The following is a 20,550-nucleotide window of genomic DNA, read 5'->3' on the forward strand; positions in this document are numbered from 1 at the left end:
GGCCAAAATTGTCAAGTTTGGAGTCGTTTCACTGGCTTTTAAACCACCGGAGTTCAAATTTTGTTACGAATATTTTTCACAACATAAAAAATAATGTTTTTGGAAAGTGTTGCATGCCAATATTTAATACTATTTAGACAACTTTAGACGATTTTAGAAGGTTTTGATATATTTAAGTAGCTTAAAGTTGCATGGTTCGTGCTCATTTTATATAGTCCCACAATGATGATCTGAACCTTAGAAAAGAAAGTCAACCGTCAAAAATTCACAGCCCTATAGATGTCGTGATGTTGTCTGTTAATAAACCAATTTTAAAAATATTTAGTTCGTTCATTGCGGCGGTAGAAATTCTCAACATAGAAATCGTTTTCTTTCAAAAGGTCAGGATTCTTTTGAAAAAGTTTTCAATAAATAATCAGGTCAATGTTTAGTAAAACTGAAGCACTTGAGAAGAATTCAAATAATCAAGTGTTGTGGAGGTTCAAAATGTTCGTCATCTTTTATGCGTAAACCAAAACGACGTACGAGTGATTTAAAAACGAACACCACCCAACACCTTAAGACATCCAGCACTCAGTATGAATTACTTGGAATAAAATGCACGATGCCAATTATTTTATAATTTTCATTTTAGAGGAAATTTTCAAACAGCTGTAACCAAAAATGACAGCAGGGATTATGAAAATAATTCTATCACTGATTCTGATACAACCCCCTCTGAACCAAACCAAAATCCCATTGAAAGAGAAACATCTTCCTCTGATCAAGGCATCACGTCACCTGAGCCAACCAATTCGGAGCTGACAACCGTCACGATTTCGCAAAGTGACACTATGCAGGTCACTTCCACCACCATCACAACAGCTAAACCAATAAATAATGTAGGCTCAGATCTATTAGTAGAGATCTTTCATTCTTAAATAACAATTGTTTTTAGGAAGCTTGCGAACAGTCTCGATGCGCAACCTTCACTTTCATCGCAAACCAGGTTTCAATTAATCCTTTTTAAGAATATAAAAACAGGAGATCAACTCTTCAATCCTTATTTTAATGAAAAATTTCAAATAAGTGTTTTAATGAAGTAGCATTCCACAATAGTTCACGCTATATATCGACACAATTAACACGTTGGCATTAAATTAATTCAGGGTGCATCATCAGTGATCACCGCAAACACGAGTAAAAGGAAATTTATGCCGTTGAAGAAATGCCTAAATTTTTGCTATTTTAAATCAGGCAAGCAAATTATTAGAAACGGAATGACGTTTCTGTTTTCGTCAGCAGTAGCGACTCAAGTTGACGCGGCCAAGAACTGCTTTTCGCGCAATTTGAATTTAATTTCTGTGCAGGACGCCCTGAAAATGAATCTTGTTCAAAAATTGCTTCAAGGTTCGTGTTTTAATTTTATTCATTTTAATTTTGTCTTAACGCTTTAAAGATGTTGGCACCGATTCTACCGTCTGGACAATTGGCTCCAACGAAGGAAACGTGTCGTGCCAAAATTACAATTTGAGTTTCGCCTGGTGCAACCAGAAAAGAGAAATCGTCCTTCCCGTGATCATGCAAGAAATGAACAGTTTGGAAATAGTTAAAAAAGGACTGACGACGTCCATGCTTAACGGTGCTGCCGTCTTGCAAACGTCAGATTCTAATACTCTGTTTCCGTTTTTGTGTGAGGTATGTCGTAATTAGATATTTCATTTATATTTAAATTAACATATTTTAAAACTGATAAATTAGCCAAAAGGTGATTTTCAAGACTCTTGCCTCCCTCTTATGTGCAACAAAGACGTATGCTTCGCATTAATTCTGACGTGTATTAATTATTTTTTTTTCGAATTTATAGAGCACATTATTTGACGCAAAAAATGGGAATATTAAGGGTAAATCGAGAATCCTATATTTTCTTATTTTAACTTGGAAATAATGAAAAATATTATATACAAATCGCGAATTTATTTTAGAATGGCTTCTCCCATAAATAGGCAAAAAACAATTAAAACGGGCTAAACCAAATAACATTTGGCAGCTATTGCAAAATAAATAAATGAACAATCTTTTTTTAGCTAATTTATTCCCTTACATTATTTATATTCAGATGGAGAAAAGTACGGGAATTGGACACGTACCTGCGACAAATCGTACCTTTTCTCTGGCAAGCTTGTTAGTGTTAAATTTTTGATTTTTCTTTTCAAAAATAATAATAAATTCCTTATAAATCCTCAAAGGGCACTTGGCAGCAGAATTGGGACTTTTGTTGCAGATTAGGAATGCACCCGATTTGGTTTAGCTCGGCGTCCGATTTCGAGTGTTTGAGCAACACGACTAAAGTCAACTGGACGCTAAACTATAATTATTGGACGGCGGGACGCGCAATGGGCACCTGGGGAAGGTGGGCCTGGTGCCCAGGGGCCGTCAACCTTCCCGACTCGCTTTCCTGGGCTCCGGGGCAACCGGACAATAATCAGACAAACGAGAATTGCCTTCATTTGCAAGTGACGAAAAATGCGAGCGGAATACTTTTATCAGACCGGAACTGCAGCCACAAATACGTCATGGCTTGCCAGGTGAGATGAATAATTTCAGTATTTGTTGTTGTTGAGAGCTTGGATATTTTAAGGGTGACACGATGATAGCGTCCTACTGCAACAAGCCAAATTGTCCGATGAAGTGTAGTAGAAATGCAAGATTTTCCTTGTCTAAATTAGGGCTTTTTTAACAATATATTTCAAACGTCATAGGAATCGTTTTTCGAAAAGGGAATATTAAAAGGTTAGTGATTTGAGCCTAAAATTAGTGAAAATTTTTTGAACTTCTATTTCAGATCTGTTTGTTCACGGCCAGTGGAATGCCGGTTGTGGCAAAGATTTTCTGTTTTCGGCTGCTGCTGTGATTTTATTTTAAAAATATATATTTTATCGATTTTATCTTTTAAAAATTATAAATTATCAAGTTGGATTGGTTAGGCGCGTGGAATTATTGTTGCTCCGTTGGAATGAAACTGGCCTCGGTCGAAGCTCTTGAGGAATTGAGTTGTCTTACGAATATGGTTGCGAAATATCCTAGAGCAGGTAGAATAATGATATTTCCAATTAAGATTAATTTGACTCTTTTATAAACTCTTATCAGTGTACCCTGATCAATGTGGAAGGGATTTCTGGACATCTGGCACCAACCGCGGTTGTCCAGGCTCTCACTTCTGGTGTTCAGAGAATGAAAAATTGAACAAGGAAGAACTAGCCAACTGGAAAAACGGGCAAATGCCCTCGGAGAGTGCTGATCAGTGCATTTTTATTAATTTGTCAAATTCGACTTTGAGTGAGACTTATTTGGGCGCTGATTCATGTTCCAAGCAAAAACAGTTTCTCTGTGAAGTGATGCTTTACAATTTTTTTTATTCTACATTTTAATGTTTTTCGTTTCTTTGTCTTTCAGGCCTTGCAACCGGGCAATAAATCGGTGCAAATCGCGCGCTCTTGCTCGGAAACTTGGAATGTGACAGACGATGAAGTGAATGATATAATCATGAATCCAAACGGTGACGTCGTCAACCAAAGACGCAATCTCAAAGTGCGGCTACGCAAATTAACTGGATTTATTTTAAAAATCGTGTATATTTTTGCTTCGCAGTGTTATCTTAGGTGCTGCGGGAAAAAAGGACATGTTGTAAATATATTTCTTTAGTTCACTTTTTAAAAATCAAATAAAATCTGATTATGGAAAAGATAAAAAGCGGGTCACTGGTGACGGATGAAATTTTGCGCAACTTAGAGGACTTGACGGCCGACGACTCGCAAGCAATGCAGGATGGCTTTCAAAACTTTGATTCCTGCATTTCCATTCGTATGCTTTTTATATGTGCAAATACAATTGCGAATCTTTTTTTTTTGCAGAGTCCACTGACGAATGCAACACGACGGCCCAGGTGTTCGGGTGTGGCAAGAAAAATGCACCAGACCTGACAGTCGGGCTCGTCACTGCCATCAAAGGAGACGCCACTGTGACTTTTTGAATTCTATTCATACAGAATAAAATAGCTTTTAATTTGTATTCGCCAGGTTTCAGTAACTGCTACAGGGGGAATTACAACCGGCAATAGAGTATGTCCTCTGTATCCAGCAGCAAGTTGTGTACCAAATGTAATCTTACTAAACTATACTAATTTACAGTAAGATTGACTAATGTTGTTCTTGTAGCAAACACATATCGATGAACTTAAAAACACGGGATCATGTAATCAATTTACTTTTCTTTCATCAGACGCATAATTTTTTAAGTTTTAATGTTGAGATAATGGAAAATCAAAATATTTAGAGTAATTAAATATTTTTTAATTGTAAATTATATTAAAAGGTGGATTCCCCGTCTTTTTAATAATCTCAACTGGTCCATATCCATATTTTTTTTCATCAGAATAATATTATATAAAAATATTCATCAGTATTGTGTTAAAAACTGTTTCTCGTTCACGGCAAAATTTAAATGAAAGATCTAATTTTTATTTCAGCATTGGGGGGAGGTGTCATGACAACATCGAATGGCAAAAAATACTTTATGAAATATGTCTTTTATGAAGGAATTGTAAGTAATTTAAAATTCAAACAGTAAATAAACGCATTAAAATAATGTTATTTTTCTAATGTTAGACCGACGCTCAAGCAGAAGCAAACTACTGCTGTGTTCTTGGCAGCCACCTTGTCATTTTCGAAAGCTTAGAGGATTTCAAAGCTTTTATGCAAAGCTGGCAAGGTGAAAAATTCTCTTGACATTTTGTTGATCAATTGGGAGCTGGAACGAATATTATAGATGGTACACAACACTGGGCTATCCTTGGACCAACCTTCGACAACGGTGATGGCACCGACAGCTGGTGCTTGAACTTTAAGAAGATGCCAGCAGGAATGATCACAGATATCAACACATTTTATCGAAACCAGCAGTTGAACTCGACTATATTCTTCAGGCAAGGCTTAGAATTATACTCAGTTCCAAAGGGAAGTGTGTTTCACCGAGTTTTATGTGGCCCACTTCCCTACTAATTTATCTGAATTATGCTGAAATTATTCCAATCGTAGAAAACTTTTTCGATAATAATTGGATTCTAGACATTTTTCTATTATATGTGTGATTGATTTTGTGTTTGGTATAATATAGTGTGTTTTTGCTTGTCAACAAAATAATAAAAAATAGCTGTGTGCCTTTTATAATTACAGCTGGTTGTTGTTTGTATGACACAGATCATGTTCCAACATAATTTTAATGATTTTATGACGTATTGTGAACTATAATGTTGAGTGTCCTACCAAGAAATGTTGTATACTCTAATTCTAGTTTGAATAAATATTAACATAGAACAAAATATTTTTGTTTGATTGCAAAAATTTGTCAATTATAGCTAAAACGGCTAAAACACAAATATTAGGGTAAATAATGTAGCTGATTAATTTAGCATTATTCACCGCTATTATGTGCGTGTATGGGACGCTTGCAGCATAGCCAATAGCTTCAGCCCATCTAGATAGAGCATGCGTAAAAAAACCTACAGGTTGCAGGTGATAGAAAGTAAATTTAATATATATGTATATACCGGTCGGATTATACTTACGTGGTTGCGGCCAGCTGCTGGTGTTTTTGGCCACGCCCACAGCCGTGTGGAAATCGTGGCAACACTGCAGAGTGCACTCTACGTTCACGTAGTTGAGCAAATGACACAAGATGGCAGATGAGTGCACAAAACGAAAACATTCGTCACATGAGCAAAGCGCGGCAATTATTGCCAGCAGCTTCGGACAATAAGGACAAAAGGCTGAAATTTAATAACTGTTTTATAATTGTAGAGTGATTCTTGCTACACTTGAGTTTGCGCTTCATTGTGTGGCGACATAATAATTATTGTTATTATTAAAAATCTAACTTAATTCGAGTAACTTCAGGACCAGAATTAATTTTTCCTCCCATGCAGCTTGTTTAAAGAGGAATGATATGCTGCAAAAGCCCGGAAAATGCTTGTTGTCATTGCTTAAACACATCCCTTAGGATTCATTTAAAGCCTAAATTGACCTACGAAGCACTGTATTTTTTTAGAATATTCGCTGGAAAGCTACCGTACTTTTCAAATAGTAATAAAATTAGTGTCTCCTTACTTGAAATCTGATTAAATTTAAAAAAGAGTGTTTCCCTAATAAGTAACAAATACCGTTGGACAAATCTCGACGAGAGGAATCGGAATTTGCCCAGAAAATATATGTTCACGCACTCGAAATTTTTGAGAAACTTGGCAAAATTTGAATTCTTATGGTAGGAAGCTCCCTTTTTAATTATTGCAAATTGTTGAACAAATTGTTTATCGATCAATTGCTTATGTCATCCAACAATATTTCAAATAATTTTCAATAATTGCCCTGTAGCATTCCACTTTAATCGGCTCTTTAAAACTGGACTAATAAATTGCTGCGGTGTGCAAAACATCATAAATAAATTAAACTGTAGACAAATCTTTATTAAAAAATGGTAACGATCAAATTAAAGTACATATCGAAATATGTAAAAGATTTTATAGTTGAAAATAAGCAGTGGTAATTGGCAATCCCCGCTGCCAGAGCGAAACGATATTGATTTCTATGTTGTATCAACTGTAGAATTAAATATATAAATTATAAGAGACAGGGTGATTGACCAACCCTATTGATAATCGCTAAACATCACTTGAATCTTAACTAATAATGCTGAATGTATCCTTGGCAAGATCTTCCATTACTAACAAAAAATATCAAACTCCACACGCTGATCGACGCGCGTAAAGATACTATTCAGTACGCCTCCTGCATTTTCGAGGTACATATCATCCAAATTTAAAAAAAACCAGACACTGTATCAACAAATTCTTTCATCGTAGAAACCGCACGCGTCAGCCGGACATAGAATTAAAAAAAACATTTATTTCCATGGAGACGCAACATGCCAGTCACCGCATGACGCTTTATGCGTAACGCGTGACGCCTTTACGGTGACGCTATATATACGAGTCTCCGCATGACGCTACCGCAGTTATTGCATGACGCTACTTGATTCTCCGCATGATGCTACTGCAGTACCGCATGACGCTACTGCAGTACCGCATGACGCTACTGCAGTACCGCATGACGCCACTGCAGTACCGCATGACGCTACTGCAGTACCGCATGACGCTACTGCAGTACCGCATGACGCTAATGCATTACCGCATGACGCTACTGCAGTACCACATGACGCTAATGCAGTACCGCATGACGCTACTGCAGTACCGCATGACGCTTCTACAGAACCGCATGACGCTACTGCAGTACCGCATGACGCTAATGCAGTACCGCATGACGCTAATGCAGTACCGCATGACGCTAATGCAGTACCGCATGACGCTTCTACAGAACCGCATGACGCTACTGCAGAACCGCATGACGCTACTGCAGTACCGCATGACGCTAATGCAGTACCGCATGACGCTAATGCAGTACCGCATGACGCTAATGCAGTACCGCATGACGCTTCTACAGAACCGCATGACGCTACTGCAGAACCGCATGACGCTACTGCAGTACCGCATGACGCTACTGCAGTACCGCATGACGCTACTGCAGTACTGCATGACGCTAATGCAGAACCGCATGACGCTAATGCAGTCATGGCATGACGCTACTGCAGTACCGCCTGACGCTACTGCAGTACCGCATGACGCTACTGCAGTGCCGCATGACGCTTCTACAGAACCGCATGCCGCTAATGCAGTCATGGCATGACGCTAATGCAGTACCGCATGACGCTTCTACAGAACCGCATGACGCTAATGCAGTACCGCATGACGCTACTGCAGTACCGCATGACGCTTCTACAGAACCGCATGACGCTAATGCAGTCATGGCATGACGCTAATGCAGTACCGCATGACGCTACTGCAGTACCGCATGACGCTTCTACAGAACCGCATGACGCTAATGCAGTCATGGCATGACGCTAATGCAGTACCGCATGACGCTACTGCAGTACTGCATGACGCTAATGCAGTACTGCATGACGCTACTGCAGTTATTGCATGACGCTACTTGATTCTCCTTGATGACGCTAATGCAGTCATGCGATACTGCAGTAGCGTCATGCGGTACTGCATTAGCGTCATGCCATGACTGCATTAGCGTCATGCGGTTCTGTAGAAGCGTCATGCGGTACTGCAGTAGCGTCATGCGGTACTGCATTAGCGTCATGCCATGACTGCATTAGCGTCATGCGGTTCTGTAGAAGCGTCATGCGGTACTGCAGTAGCGTCATGCGGTACTGCATTAGCGTCATGCGGTTCTGTAGAAGCGTCATGCGGTACTGCATTAGCGTCATGCCATGACTGCATTAGCGGCATGCGGTTCTGTAGAAGCGTCATGCGGTACTGCAGTAGCGTCATGCGGTACTGCAGTAGCGTCATGCGGTACTGCATTAGCGTCATGCGGTTCTGTAGAAGCGTCATGCGGTACTGCAGTAGCGTCATGCGGTACTGCAGTAGCGTCATGCGGTACTGCAGTAGCGTCATGCGGTACTGCACCCTGTCTCTTATAATTTATATATTTAATTCTACAGTTGATACAACATAGAAATCAATATCGTTTCGCTCTGGCAGCGGGGATTGCCAATTACCACTGCTTATTTTCAACTATAAAATCTTTTACATATTTCGATATGTACTTTAATTTGATCGTTACCATTTTTTAATAAAGATTTTTCTACAGTTTAATTTATTTATGATGTTTTGCACACCGCAGCAATTTATTAGTCCAGTTTTAAAGAGCCGATTAAAGTGGAATGCTACAGGGCAATTATTGAAAATTATTTGAAATATTGTTGGATGACATAAGCAATTGATCGATAAACAATTTGTTCAACAATTTGCAACAATAAAAAATGGACCTTCCTACAGTAAAAATTCAAATTTTGCCAATTTTCTCAAAAATTTACAGTGCTTGAACATATATTTTCTCGGCATATTCCGATTCCTCTCGTTGAGATCTGTCCAACGGTGTATGTCACTTATTGTGGAAACTCCTGGTTTTGAAATTAAATCGGATTTCAAGTAAGGAGACAGCCCTTGCCTTTTGAAAAGCACGGTAACTTTCCAGCGAATATTCTAAACAAAATTACAGTGCTTCGTAGGTCAATTTAGGCTTGAAATGAATCCTAAGGGATGTGTTTATGCAATGACAACAAGCATTTTCCGGGCTTTTGCAGCATATCATTCCTCTTTAAACAAGCTGCATGGGAGGAAAAATTAATTCTGGTCCTGAAGTTACTCGAATTAAGTTAGATTTTTAATAATAACAATAATTATTATGTCGCCACACAATGAAGCGCAAACTCAAGTGTAGCAAGAATCACTCTACAATTATAAAACAGTTATTAAATTTCAGCCTTTTGTCCTTATTGTCCGAAGCTGCTGGCAATAATTGCCGCGCTTTGCTCATGTGACGAATGTTTTCGTTTTGTGCACTCATCTGCCATCGTGTGTCATTTGCTCAACTACGTGAACGTAGAGTGCACTCTGCAGTGTTGCCACGATTTCCACACAGGTGTGGGCGTGGCTAAAAACGCCAGCAGCTGGTCGCAACCACGTAAGTATAATCGTACCTATATACCGTAGGGGCAAAAGTGCACCGGTGCTATAAAATTTCCTTGAAATACCGATGGTTTTGCTTGATAGCGGGAATACCGGTAACAATGTGCAAAATTCAGCGTACCGGTATCTAGATAGATATGTACACACAACATCATGTTTATGTCAGTTATCTTTTTAAAATTACGTGTTTGGTCAAAAAAACTATCAAGGTAAATATTGCACCAAAAAAACTAGATTTTTTTGCCGATTTTTCGATCTCAATAACACCCCATATTTTCGGTGCCGAAGTGGCCTAAATCGGCAGCCGAAAGTAGGGCACGCCCCCCAGTTGTGAATAACGTCACAAACGGCGCGCCCTCTTTATTTATATCAACAATAACAAAGAAATCAGACGATGAAGGAATCGTAAAAGACTTTAATATTTTGAAGAACGTGTGCCACAGTAGAAGTTGAAAGGTACATAATTAGCATAATTAGCTGGTTTTAATGGTTCAAACCGAATGCATGTATCTATGTAAATTTTGAATATGTTATGGTGTGCATGCATTTATTTACTAACAGCAGAGGTAACAATTCTCCTATCCCATTGATCCCATCCACGTAAATTCGACGTTAAGAATGGCCTTAATTTTCATTAAACGTGATTTACGGTTTATTATGTAGATTTATCATCATTTTTTGCCTTTATGTATGATCGAAAAACATGCCAATACCTTTGCATACATTCCAAATTCTTTTGCTTTTCCAGGGAATAAATCGGATTGCTTAAATCAGAGCGTAAAATGCCGTTCTTGACCAAAAGTGGAAAAGGTCGGCCCAGGAAGACTGGCGCAAAAAACGCGGCTTCGAAGGTCAAGAAGCCGGAAACCAGCAAAGCAGTCGAGGAGGAACAAGAAAAAGAACCTAGAGCAGGTCCGTCGAAGGCCACAGGGGACAAGAAAACTAGACAAACCCAAAGAAAAAGACCTGAAGAGGAGTTGACTGGAACGTCAAAGAAAACCGCAGCAGGGAAGGCGAGAAAAGTCATTGCCAAAAGGAAGGACGCGGTTCCTGACGAGGAGCAGAAACGAAAGAAAGAGGAGGAGGATAAGGCCTGGCTGACCAGTCAAATTAAGAAAGAGAGGTTGCTGATTGAAAAGCTGAAAGACACCATCGAGATCAAGAAGTTTGAATTGGTTCAACACGGGCCCAAGCCCGAATTGTACACAATTAGAGACGTTATGGACAATTTGCTTCCTGAGTAAGAATTTCGCTGTACCTTTATTTTTAAACTAATGTACTCATTTTGCAGCTACTCTCACATCAATGGTTTCAAGAGCCATGAGGACAGCATGGCCCTTTTGACGGAAGAAATGAATTTGGCGTCTCAGGTGGCCGGAGTGGAGCTTGTCGAGCTGGAAAATGAGAGCAACACTGAGACTGGCAAGCAGTCGTACGTGGCCAAATTTCGGTTGCTTGCCGAGGAGGACGTCGAAAGCCTCGAATTCGCCATGACATTCACTTCGGCTCTTAACACTCAGGTGAGAAAACTATTTCAAAAGAAAAATATCTGCTAACAAATGGCGCCAACGTATGCTTTCTTAATAAATGTAATTTTAAGGCACTTGCGCTGCGATTTCACATTCTATCCTGTCACTGTGCATTCTTCACTTTATATGCTTTCTTTTGACGTTCTGTAAACCAAAATCGGTTGAGCTAGTCGCCGTACAATCGTGAAAACCACTATTTTTTGAAATGCTAAGTCTTATCCGACATTTCTTTGGCAAATGGCTGGATTGATTTTGGTTTTCAACAGGTCAAAACCAATTATATTTAGTAAAGAATGCACAGTGGCAGGATTGAGTCTGAAATCGCAGCGCAAGTGCCTTAAAATTAAATTTATTACAGAAGAATACATGCTTCAAACACTAAGGGCTTATGCTACTGGTGAATTTACTGACTAATATTTTTCTAGAGTTTTGACGACTTTGAGGTGGTAAAGTTAGAGCTGCTGAATGGTGATGTGTCCGAGGCCGTGCAGGATTGCTTCGAATTCTGCTTGAAAAACAAAGATTTAGCTCTGGCGGTGGGATTTCTGAAGCAATACCAAAAGGCAGAAGATGAAAGACTCAATGCCAGTCTTGACATAAAAAATCGCTTTCAAGACTTTGTTCAGGTGAAAATTCGGAAGAATGTCAACATTATCACACTGATTGTCGGAGGAGATGGAAAAGACTTTTTAGTGAAGGTGAAAAAAACAACTTTTAGAGAGAGAAAAGCTGATTTCACTCCTTTGCAGGTGTTGTGGGGGTTCCAATTTGTGAGAAAAGAGTTCAGATTCAACATTGAAGTTGTCTACGGAGACAAGCGGACGGGTATTTATATTTATTTGTGGTAGAATTATATGGTTTAATTTAATTTCGTGCAGAGATCCTGGTTCAGAAAGAATGTGGCGATTTGGTGGACCAATTGGAGACAGCCAGGAAGTACTCTGAGCCCTTTGAGAACACTCTTGTTCAATTTATCAAGCAACTGAAAAACCTGAAGAGACGCAATTCAGCAGTTGTGTGATGCGAATGTGTCTGTTAATTTGACATTAAGTGAAATGATAAAACCACGCCTACACAGACAGAAATGGAATGAGGTGAGAAGAATAAGTGATAAACTGAAAAGTGAATGGTAAAAAATCGAGTGTAAGAGACAATCATCTCTGTATATTCTTATCAAACAAAAAATTAAATTATTCATCATTAATGAGCACAATTTTGTGATTTAGTTATGCATTACCAGTCTCCAGTCAAGAATAATATTTATTTATTTCACTGATCGCCAATAAAAAAGTGAAAAAGGCATACGTATAAAGGGTACAGGTTGTTAAAACGTCGCCAATTTAATAGATAGTTGAGTCGGACAAGGCCTGCACCAAAAAACACATTTTCACACTGCTCAGATTCGTGCCAAAACTTAGATATCTGATGGAAAATATTAATACTGTCGGTCTTGGAAGGGCTGGGGGCGAACTATTCCTATGATTTCAATGGGAAATCTCCGGGTTATAGCTTTGGTAGTCTTGCCCCCCCTATCGAAAATCTTGAAGGAAAATGCTCGTTGGCCGAAAAGAGTTCGTACCAGGGGCGGCAGCAGACGCTCTACTCTTTCCTGTACTCATTCAGTCACATCAAAATCAATCTTGCTGCTGCAGCATAATACATCTTGAGAAACTGAAGTTGCATCTAATTTTGGGCTTGTCCGGTGCAGCTCTGTTCTGTACCTTGGTGAGCTTCAGCATAATTCAGATCAGTTTTAATTTATTTTAATTAATTTGGTCTGGCTTGAGTCACAGAGATTTGTAATTGTGGTTTTATTTGGCTCTAAGTAAAGGTATCTCAAGTTAACGAACTTCAAACAAACAAATTTCTCCGGGTTAGTTGATTTTGTGGACATTTTTAAGAAAGATTTAATTGCTTGGCTAGCAGAGAAACATTTGTTCGCTTCTGCTTTGTGTCCTCTCAAATTATAACAAAATCTCTTCAGTACAAAAACAAATTATAAACGAGTGATGAATATGAAATGACAGAAATAATTTTCCTCTTTTAACTGAAATTTAAATATTTGAATTTCCACCAACTGAGTGATGAGTTGCAGGATGTTTTTGCCTTGCTAGTTTATAGAGTATCTAATGAAATGCACACCACCGATCTGCCTTAACTGAAAGATTAACCAATAAAATTGTCCAAATTTTAATTTATGCTGGTTTTCATGATTTCAGAATGCATTAATTCACCATGAATTGGTTAAAATGTGCGTTGAACTCTTCTCGTCAAGCCAGGTTGAATGAACGCCTAATTTGAGGCCAAAGGTCACCAAAGGCCTCATTTTAAAAATTTTCCGGTTGATTTTGAAAGCCAGTACTATGCAAATTCAAAATTCCAAAAGGCCCTCAAAAGTTGTCTCAGGATACGTGTTAACTTGTGTCAAATAGAAAGGTTGCCTTTGGCATTGTTTTCGAGCGAATTTAAAAAAAAAGATCTCAAATGTTTCGTATCTTTGCAAATATTGTGAGCGCCAAATCTCGGGTTCTAAGGGTCAGAAATGTATATTATGCTGCACAACGTTCTACTTCGTTTGACTTCCCCTGGTGAGCAGAATGATTTTTGGGGTGCTCAATTTTGGGCTAATACCTCAAACCCTATTAGCCATAATCTCATCCCCCCGAGTCAAAAAGGTGGATATTTTAAACCATTCTCGATTTTATGTAAATTTTATAAAATCCGGAATTTAGATATTATTTAACTCTGCTGTTTTGAATATATAATGAATTTGCAATATTTTTTCTAAAGCGTTAATACTAGGGCTGCCACTCTCCGGGTTTGGGACTGAAAATGTAACACGGGAAGGACAGGGATCTCTGGGTTTCGAGTCCAAAATCTCCGGGTTCTAGCTTTGGAAGTCTGGCACCCCTAGTTAATACAGCATTTAAAATTTTAAAAATTTTAATTTAAAAATTTACCTGAAATCACTGGCAAATTTCCACGCAGATTTAATTTTTATCTCTGTGGCTAGGAGTTATTATGCTTTATTGCACCTTAAGCAAGAGTGATTTGGGTGGCCCTGAAAAGGGCCGAGATTTTCGAGAGGCCTTCTTGGGCAGGAGGACGGCCTGGACACCTCCCTGGGCGACGGTCACGCCGGAGAGCAACTTGTTCAGCTCCTCGTCGTTGCGGATGGCCAGCTGGAGGTGACGGGGGATGATGCGGGTCTTCTTGTTGTCGCGGGCAGCGTTGCCGGCCAAATCGAGCACCTCGGCGGCCAAGTGTTCCATGACGGCGGCCAGGTAGACAACTAGACACGGATGGATGCGGCCCACGGGGAACTGAAGTTCCGCACGGCTGGAGCGGGTGTTTGCCTTTCCCTTTCCTTCACTTTTCCTTTTTCTCCGCGGCCAGACGTTACGAGTTTCTGTGATGTGCGAGTGTAACAAATATGGTAATAGAGTGATTAGAATTAGAACAAGAAAGAAGAACGCGGCGAAAAAGTACAGACCTGGTACAGACTATAGAGCTAGAGCTTGTTTATTTACCAAGGAAGTGGGAGTGGCAGCCTAGAGCCGAGACGCATGCGCCAATCAGAGAGCGAGCGACGCTGCTATTGGCTCGCTATAGTTGTCCTTTATGTGTATGACATGCACATTCAATGGAAGTGACGTCAGATTTCGTTCTAGAAGCCTGTTTTGCCGGTCTGGAAAGGTCTAGAAGATACCTCAGATACCCTCGTGGCTTTGATTCCCCGGCGTCCTCGCGCTACCCGCTACCGGCCATTTCTAATCAAGCTAGCTAGGCGAGAGCGTCGATCGCATCTTGTAGGAGAGCATCCCTGACTCAAACCTAATCCTAACTCAACTTTCGTTACAAATTCCAAAGCAAAGGTAAGTTCTTACTCGGAATATTTCACTTCCTTAGTCTAATCGGGGTGTCTGATAGCTTAATTTAAATCGAATTTCTGTGTTTTCCAAAGTGATTATGTATGTATCATGCCTCGTGGTTCAAAAATTCCTCGTGTCTTCTAATTTCTGTCGCTTTCCTTCTCAACTTTTCAAGAGTTGATTCGTATTCTTTATTTTAATGATTTAATATTATAATCGTGTAAGTAAGACACTAATTTAAGTTGGGAAATTTCGGATTTTACATAATCCGAAAATTGCATCATGCCCATCAGTAATCACTTCTCAACTACTTTTACTCCCGATATAGTGAGCTCAATACATATCAGGGCGTGTAGCTGCGCACATCAAACAGAATATTGATTTTCTGTTTCATGTTCTCTTTGGTGAAACGGCGTAAGTAATTTTGATGTAAACTTTTAGATGCCTGAGGACGTTGCAATGGAGGGAGCCGAGACCTTTGCCTTTCAGGCCGAGATCGCTCAGTTGATGTCTCTGATTATCAATACCTTCTACTCAAACAAGGAAATCTTCCTTCGAGAATTGATTTCCAACTCTTCAGATGTGAGTATACATAATAAATCGATTAATTTACACCAGTAGTTTGAAGCCGCCAACAGATGGCGTTACCGTATATTTTCGTAGAAATTTCATTTTAAGTAACTGATTTCAGACTCAATCCTGGTAACGTGCATTATTCACTCAATAGGCATTCTTTAGACGCGTTGAAAAAACAAAATTAGTCCAGCCATTCGTCGTAGAAACTATTTTATATTTCAAAAAATTATATATTTTTTCGCGATTCTACAGCGATTGGCTTAACCGATTTTGGTTTACAGCCCGTCAAAAGAAATCATTATTGAGTGAAGAACGCACAGTGGCAGCGATTTAGTCTGAAATCGTGGCGGAAGTGTATTAAAATTCAAAGACTATGGTGGCGCCATCTATTGACGGGCTCTTGCGGCTGGTGTCAATTTTTTAAATAAATGATGATTTTCCTTTTGCATTTGTACCGCTCCAGGCTGAGACCTGATGATAATGGAAATTACTCTCTGAGAAAATAAAAAATGATGCAACCCCTGAACTAATAATTTCGCATTGATATTAATTATTGGTTTGCAGGCCCTGGACAAAATCAGGTACGAGAGCTTGACCGATCCGAGCAAGTTGGAAAGCGGCAAGGAGCTCTTCATCAAGATCATCCCGAACAAGAACGACCGCACCTTGACCATCATTGACACCGGCATCGGCATGACCAAGGCCGACCTGGTCAACAATCTGGGTACGATCGCCAAGTCCGGCACGAAGGCGTTCATGGAGGCGCTGCAGGCTGGCGCGGACATCTCGATGATTGGTCAGTTCGGCGTGGGCTTCTACTCTGCTTACCTGATCGCAGACAAGGTCACGGTCACCTCAAAGCACAACGATGATGAGCAGTACTTATGGGAGTCGTCCGCTGGCGGTTCGTTCATCGTGCGGCCAGACATTGGCGAGCCCCTGGGTCGCGGTACCAAGATCGTGCTTCACATCAAGGAAGATCTGCAAGAATACCTCGAGGAGAAAAAGGTGAAGGAGGTGGTTAAGAAGCACTCGCAGTTCATCGGCTATCCGATCAAGCTGCTTGTCGAGAAGGAGCGCGAAAAGGAAATCAGTGATGACGAGGCTGAGGAAGAGGAGAAGGAAAAGAAAGAGGAGGATGAGAAGGAGCCCAAAATCGAGGATGTTGGCGAGGAAGACGATAAGGAGAAGGACAAGAAGAAGAAGAAGACAATCAAGGAAAAGTACACCGAGGACGAGGAGCTGAATAAGACCAAGCCCGTCTGGACCCGCAACCCTGATGACATCAGCCAGGAGGAGTACGGAGAGTTCTACAAATCTCTGACCAACGACTGGGAGGACCATTTGGCCGTGAAGCACTTCTCTGTCGAGGGCCAGCTCGAGTTCCGTGCTCTGCTCTTCATCCCACGCCGTGCTCCCTTCGACCTCTTCGAAAACAAAAAGCGCAAGAACAACATCAAGCTCTACGTCCGAAGGGTCTTCATCATGGACAACTGCGACGAGCTGATTCCGGAATACCTCAACTTTGTCCGTGGTGTCGTCGACAGCGAGGATCTGCCCCTCAACATCTCCCGTGAGATGCTCCAACAGAATAAGATCCTCAAGGTAATTGTTGATTTTGGAATTTAAATACTTGCATTATTTTGTTGATTCTATCGATGAATATCCGCTGTTTTTGTGTTTCTCGTCTTGCAAACATTATTATTAAAGCAGCTGCATAGGCTTAAATTTTTCCATTATGCAGCTTTTGATACAATTGGATAAAATGAGTTCACTAAAACTTAACTGAATTATGCTTGCATGGATTAACTCCATTTTTGTTTAAAAGAAAAATCCTACGGTGCAAACCACACTTAAGCATTGTAAAAATTATCTCAAACTCTCATAATAAGAATCAAATTCGGTTTAGTGGAATGATCATGATTTTTTTTTCTTTAAAAAATGAAATTACATCTAAAGTTAACCCTAATGACTAATTTTTGTCTGAAATCTGGCCATTTTTGAATTTTACCTGTTAAGCCCTGTTTTTAGAGCAAATGAAATTAATTGCTTCCGGGGTGAGAAAAATTATGAAAATTTAATAGCGAGAAGATAAATAATAGTACTTTTAAGTCAATGTTAATTTTTTTATTTTTTCAATAATTGCAGATTTTTGAAAGGGATCTTTGTTTGACTTCATAAAAATTCGTCAATTCATATTAGCGTCATAAACGGCCTATATTCAGACACCTGATTAAATTTCCAGTTTTTTCCTACTCACCAGTTGCACAAGCATCTTTGAACATAGGCAATTCAAAACTTGCTAGTGATATCGTAATCATGCGTTAATGTTGGATTTTGTGTGTGTTGATAGGTCATTCGCAAGAACTTGGTGAAGAAGTGCATGGAGCTGTTCGAGGAGATCGCCGAGGACAAGGAGAACTACAAGAAGTTCTACGAGCAGTTCTCCAAAAACCTGAAGCTGGGCATTAACGAAGACTCGACCAACCGCAAGAAACTGGCCGATCTGCTGTGCTACCACACGTCTGCGTCCGGGGATGAGCAGAGCTCGCTGAAGGAGTACGTCGCCCGCATGAAGGAGAACCAGAAGCACATCTACTACATCACTGGCGAGAGCAAGGACCAGGTTTCCAACTCTAGCTTCGTGGAGCGTGTCAAGAAGCGCGGCTTCGAGGTCATCTACATGACCGAGCCCATCGACGAGTACGTCGTTCAGCAGCTGAAGGAGTTCGAGGGCAAGCAGCTCGTGTCCGTGACCAAGGAGAGTCTCGAGCTGCCCGAGGACGAGGAGGAGGCAAAGAAGCGCGAGGAGGATAAGGTCAAGTTCGAGAACCTGTGCAAGGTGATGAAGGACATCCTGGACAAGAAGGTGGAGAAGGTGGTCGTGTCCAACCGGCTGGTCGAGTCGCCTTGCTGCATTGTGACCGCGCAGTACGGCTGGACGGCCAACATGGAGCGCATCATGAAGGCGCAGGCCCTGCGGGACTCGTCCACCATGGGCTACATGGCGGCCAAGAAGCACCTCGAGATCAACCCCGACCACCCCATCGTCGACACCCTGCGGCAGAAGGCCGACGCCGACAAGCACGACAAGGCCGTCAAGGACCTGGTGATGCTGCTCTTCGAAACGTCCCTGCTCAGCTCTGGGTTCAGCCTCGAAGAGCCCCAGACCCACGCCTCCCGTATTCACCGCATGATCAAGCTCGGACTCGGCATCGATGACGACGAAGCTCCCGTCGAGGCAGCCGTCGCCGAGGTAGTGCCACCACCCCTCGAAGGTGATGCCGAGGACGTCTCTCGCATGGAAGAGGTGGACTAAATCTTTTCCTTTGACCTGCAGACTGATTCTCAAATAATTGTTAGTGTTGCGCGTTCGATACGGGGGCACAGAACTGATTTTAATTTTGTTCCTGACAATTAAATTCAAACAGAGAATAATAATTATTGCATTTCCATTCCGTCAACATGTCATTTGAATATCAATGATTGGCAAGTGGTGTGTGTGATTGATGAATGAACAATAAAATGAGTCGATTATCATTATCATTCTAGTTTAAATTTTACCTTATTCCGTTTTATATTAACCTAGTATTGCTTTTATGAGATGAATCAGATTATTAGATATTGAACATAATAAAAATGGGAAAACCCACAGAATATTAAATTGTAATTTAAAACAGACGCCTGTGTGATAAATTATTACCATTTAGGCTGATTGAAGCTGGATAACTGCTCTAGAAAATTAACGAAAAATGTTTCAATGAAATAATAACATCCGCACCCGCTTTAATGGTTCTTCCACCTTTAAATCCTACTGCGCTTTAAGTTTCCTTTTTGGGGAGCTTCAAGTTAAGTTAAAAACATATTTATAGCTTATAACAATAATTGTAAACAAGAGTGGGGTAGGAAGGACACCTAAAAGATGCATCATACCTTCAGTCGTGCACAACCCTCAGAGGAGATAAGGTAGGATAATTTTATAGTACAATATATGGTGTTTTTCTCTGAAAATTGGGTGACGCCGACATCCTGGCCTATTTCATTCCATTTTGGCGATTGATTTGATATTTGATGCGGCGCCGTGTGTAGCGCGTCGGCAACGTTTTTATTTTTTTTCTTCAATTTGCATTTTCTCCAACACCGCCAACGTGTTTTTGTTTCCATTTTGGATGTTGGGATGTGCATAATTGCTCTGCTGATCCGCATTAAAATTCCTTCTTGAATCTAAATTTATACAGGTTGATGGTGTTCGAAAAAAATTCTAAATTCAATTTTAATTACAGATGAATGAGTTGTATTTTGAATTAGAAAAATACCATACAGAGGAAATGCTTGAGTGTCATAATAATGAATTAAACAGCAAAACGAATACTCGTCATCAAACGAAGAAACTTGTAATTTAAAATTATCCTTTTAAATAAAAATATTTTTTCTTTTTAACGACAAATAATACTCAATTTCTCCTGTTTGCCTTAAAGCCGATTATAGTAGTTTCCATAATAATTTTCTAGAGATTTTAATGCACGATGCATGCTTTACTATATGAAAGCTCGTCCTCATTCTTTTCGTTGAGTCATAATTAGGGTTGTGCAAAACCGATTATCGATCATTTTTTCTTTTGCATTTATGATGTCCGCACTTTTAAATGAATAAAAAATTTTGAATAAAACAAATTTTGACAGATTTTCAAAATCGATTATTTTAGATTATTTCATCCAAACCGACTATTTTTCGATTATCACCCATTTAAAAAGCGATTATTATTGTCTGATTTTGAAAAAATGGGTATTTTCTCATTATGTCGTCGAAAACCGCTCAACGTGATTCAATGTTTTAAGCAGCAGAGAGGTTGCCAAAACCAATTTATTAAAGTATTCTTGATTATTGGCATTTTTTTAAATCCTGAAAGGGGGTGCACTGCACCCCATTTCAGTTTTTTGAA

General features: G+C 40.0%; 3 protein-coding genes and 1 pseudogene across 3 annotated transcripts in view; 3 read left to right on the forward strand and 1 right to left on the reverse strand.

Annotated features, from left to right (window-relative positions):
- LOC135940913 (uncharacterized) overlaps nt 1–5,353 on the forward strand; it is a 6,429-nt gene extending 1,076 nt beyond the window's left edge. The window contains exons 2-26 of the mRNA XM_065486044.1: nt 326–380; nt 432–576; nt 635–881; nt 938–988; nt 1,149–1,179; nt 1,237–1,389; nt 1,439–1,677; nt 1,741–1,791; nt 1,847–1,883; nt 2,099–2,163; nt 2,229–2,567; nt 2,621–2,683; nt 2,742–2,772; nt 2,825–2,889; nt 2,954–3,071; nt 3,130–3,374; nt 3,436–3,570; nt 3,631–3,666; nt 3,726–3,843; nt 3,894–4,000; nt 4,059–4,139; nt 4,197–4,233; nt 4,508–4,581; nt 4,647–4,749; nt 4,807–5,353. Coding sequence (XP_065342116.1) covers nt 326–380; nt 432–576; nt 635–881; nt 938–988; nt 1,149–1,179; nt 1,237–1,389; nt 1,439–1,677; nt 1,741–1,791; nt 1,847–1,883; nt 2,099–2,163; nt 2,229–2,567; nt 2,621–2,683; nt 2,742–2,772; nt 2,825–2,889; nt 2,954–3,071; nt 3,130–3,374; nt 3,436–3,570; nt 3,631–3,666; nt 3,726–3,843; nt 3,894–4,000; nt 4,059–4,139; nt 4,197–4,233; nt 4,508–4,581; nt 4,647–4,749; nt 4,807–5,039 — 2,859 coding nt within the window. The 3' untranslated portion in view covers nt 5,040–5,353. The remainder of the gene's footprint in view (nt 1–325; nt 381–431; nt 577–634; nt 882–937; nt 989–1,148; nt 1,180–1,236; nt 1,390–1,438; nt 1,678–1,740; nt 1,792–1,846; nt 1,884–2,098; nt 2,164–2,228; nt 2,568–2,620; nt 2,684–2,741; nt 2,773–2,824; nt 2,890–2,953; nt 3,072–3,129; nt 3,375–3,435; nt 3,571–3,630; nt 3,667–3,725; nt 3,844–3,893; nt 4,001–4,058; nt 4,140–4,196; nt 4,234–4,507; nt 4,582–4,646; nt 4,750–4,806) is intronic.
- A 4,613-nt stretch (nt 5,354–9,966) lies between these two features.
- LOC135941464 (uncharacterized) lies at nt 9,967–12,382 on the forward strand. Its single transcript, XM_065487022.1, has 6 exons — nt 9,967–10,087; nt 10,380–10,871; nt 10,923–11,151; nt 11,586–11,858; nt 11,910–11,985; nt 12,039–12,382. Exons 2-6 carry the CDS (start codon nt 10,414–10,416, stop codon nt 12,179–12,181), a joined length of 1,179 nt encoding a protein of 392 aa, XP_065343094.1. The 5' UTR covers nt 9,967–10,087; nt 10,380–10,413; the 3' UTR covers nt 12,182–12,382.
- A 1,804-nt stretch (nt 12,383–14,186) lies between these two features.
- Nucleotides 14,187–15,322, reverse strand: LOC135938409 (histone H2A-like; annotated as a pseudogene).
- On the forward strand, nt 14,876–19,151 carry LOC135941462 (heat shock protein 83-like). The gene is made up of 4 exons (XM_065487020.1): nt 14,876–15,035; nt 15,474–15,614; nt 16,173–17,213; nt 17,962–19,151. Exons 2-4 carry the CDS (start codon nt 15,474–15,476, stop codon nt 18,925–18,927), a joined length of 2,148 nt encoding a protein of 715 aa, XP_065343092.1. The 5' UTR covers nt 14,876–15,035; the 3' UTR covers nt 18,928–19,151.
- Nucleotides 19,152–20,550: the final 1,399 nt, after the last annotated feature.

This window comes from Cloeon dipterum, chromosome 3, assembly GCF_949628265.1.
Source record: "Cloeon dipterum chromosome 3, ieCloDipt1.1, whole genome shotgun sequence".
Lineage (NCBI taxonomy): Eukaryota > Metazoa > Arthropoda > Insecta > Ephemeroptera > Baetidae > Cloeon > Cloeon dipterum.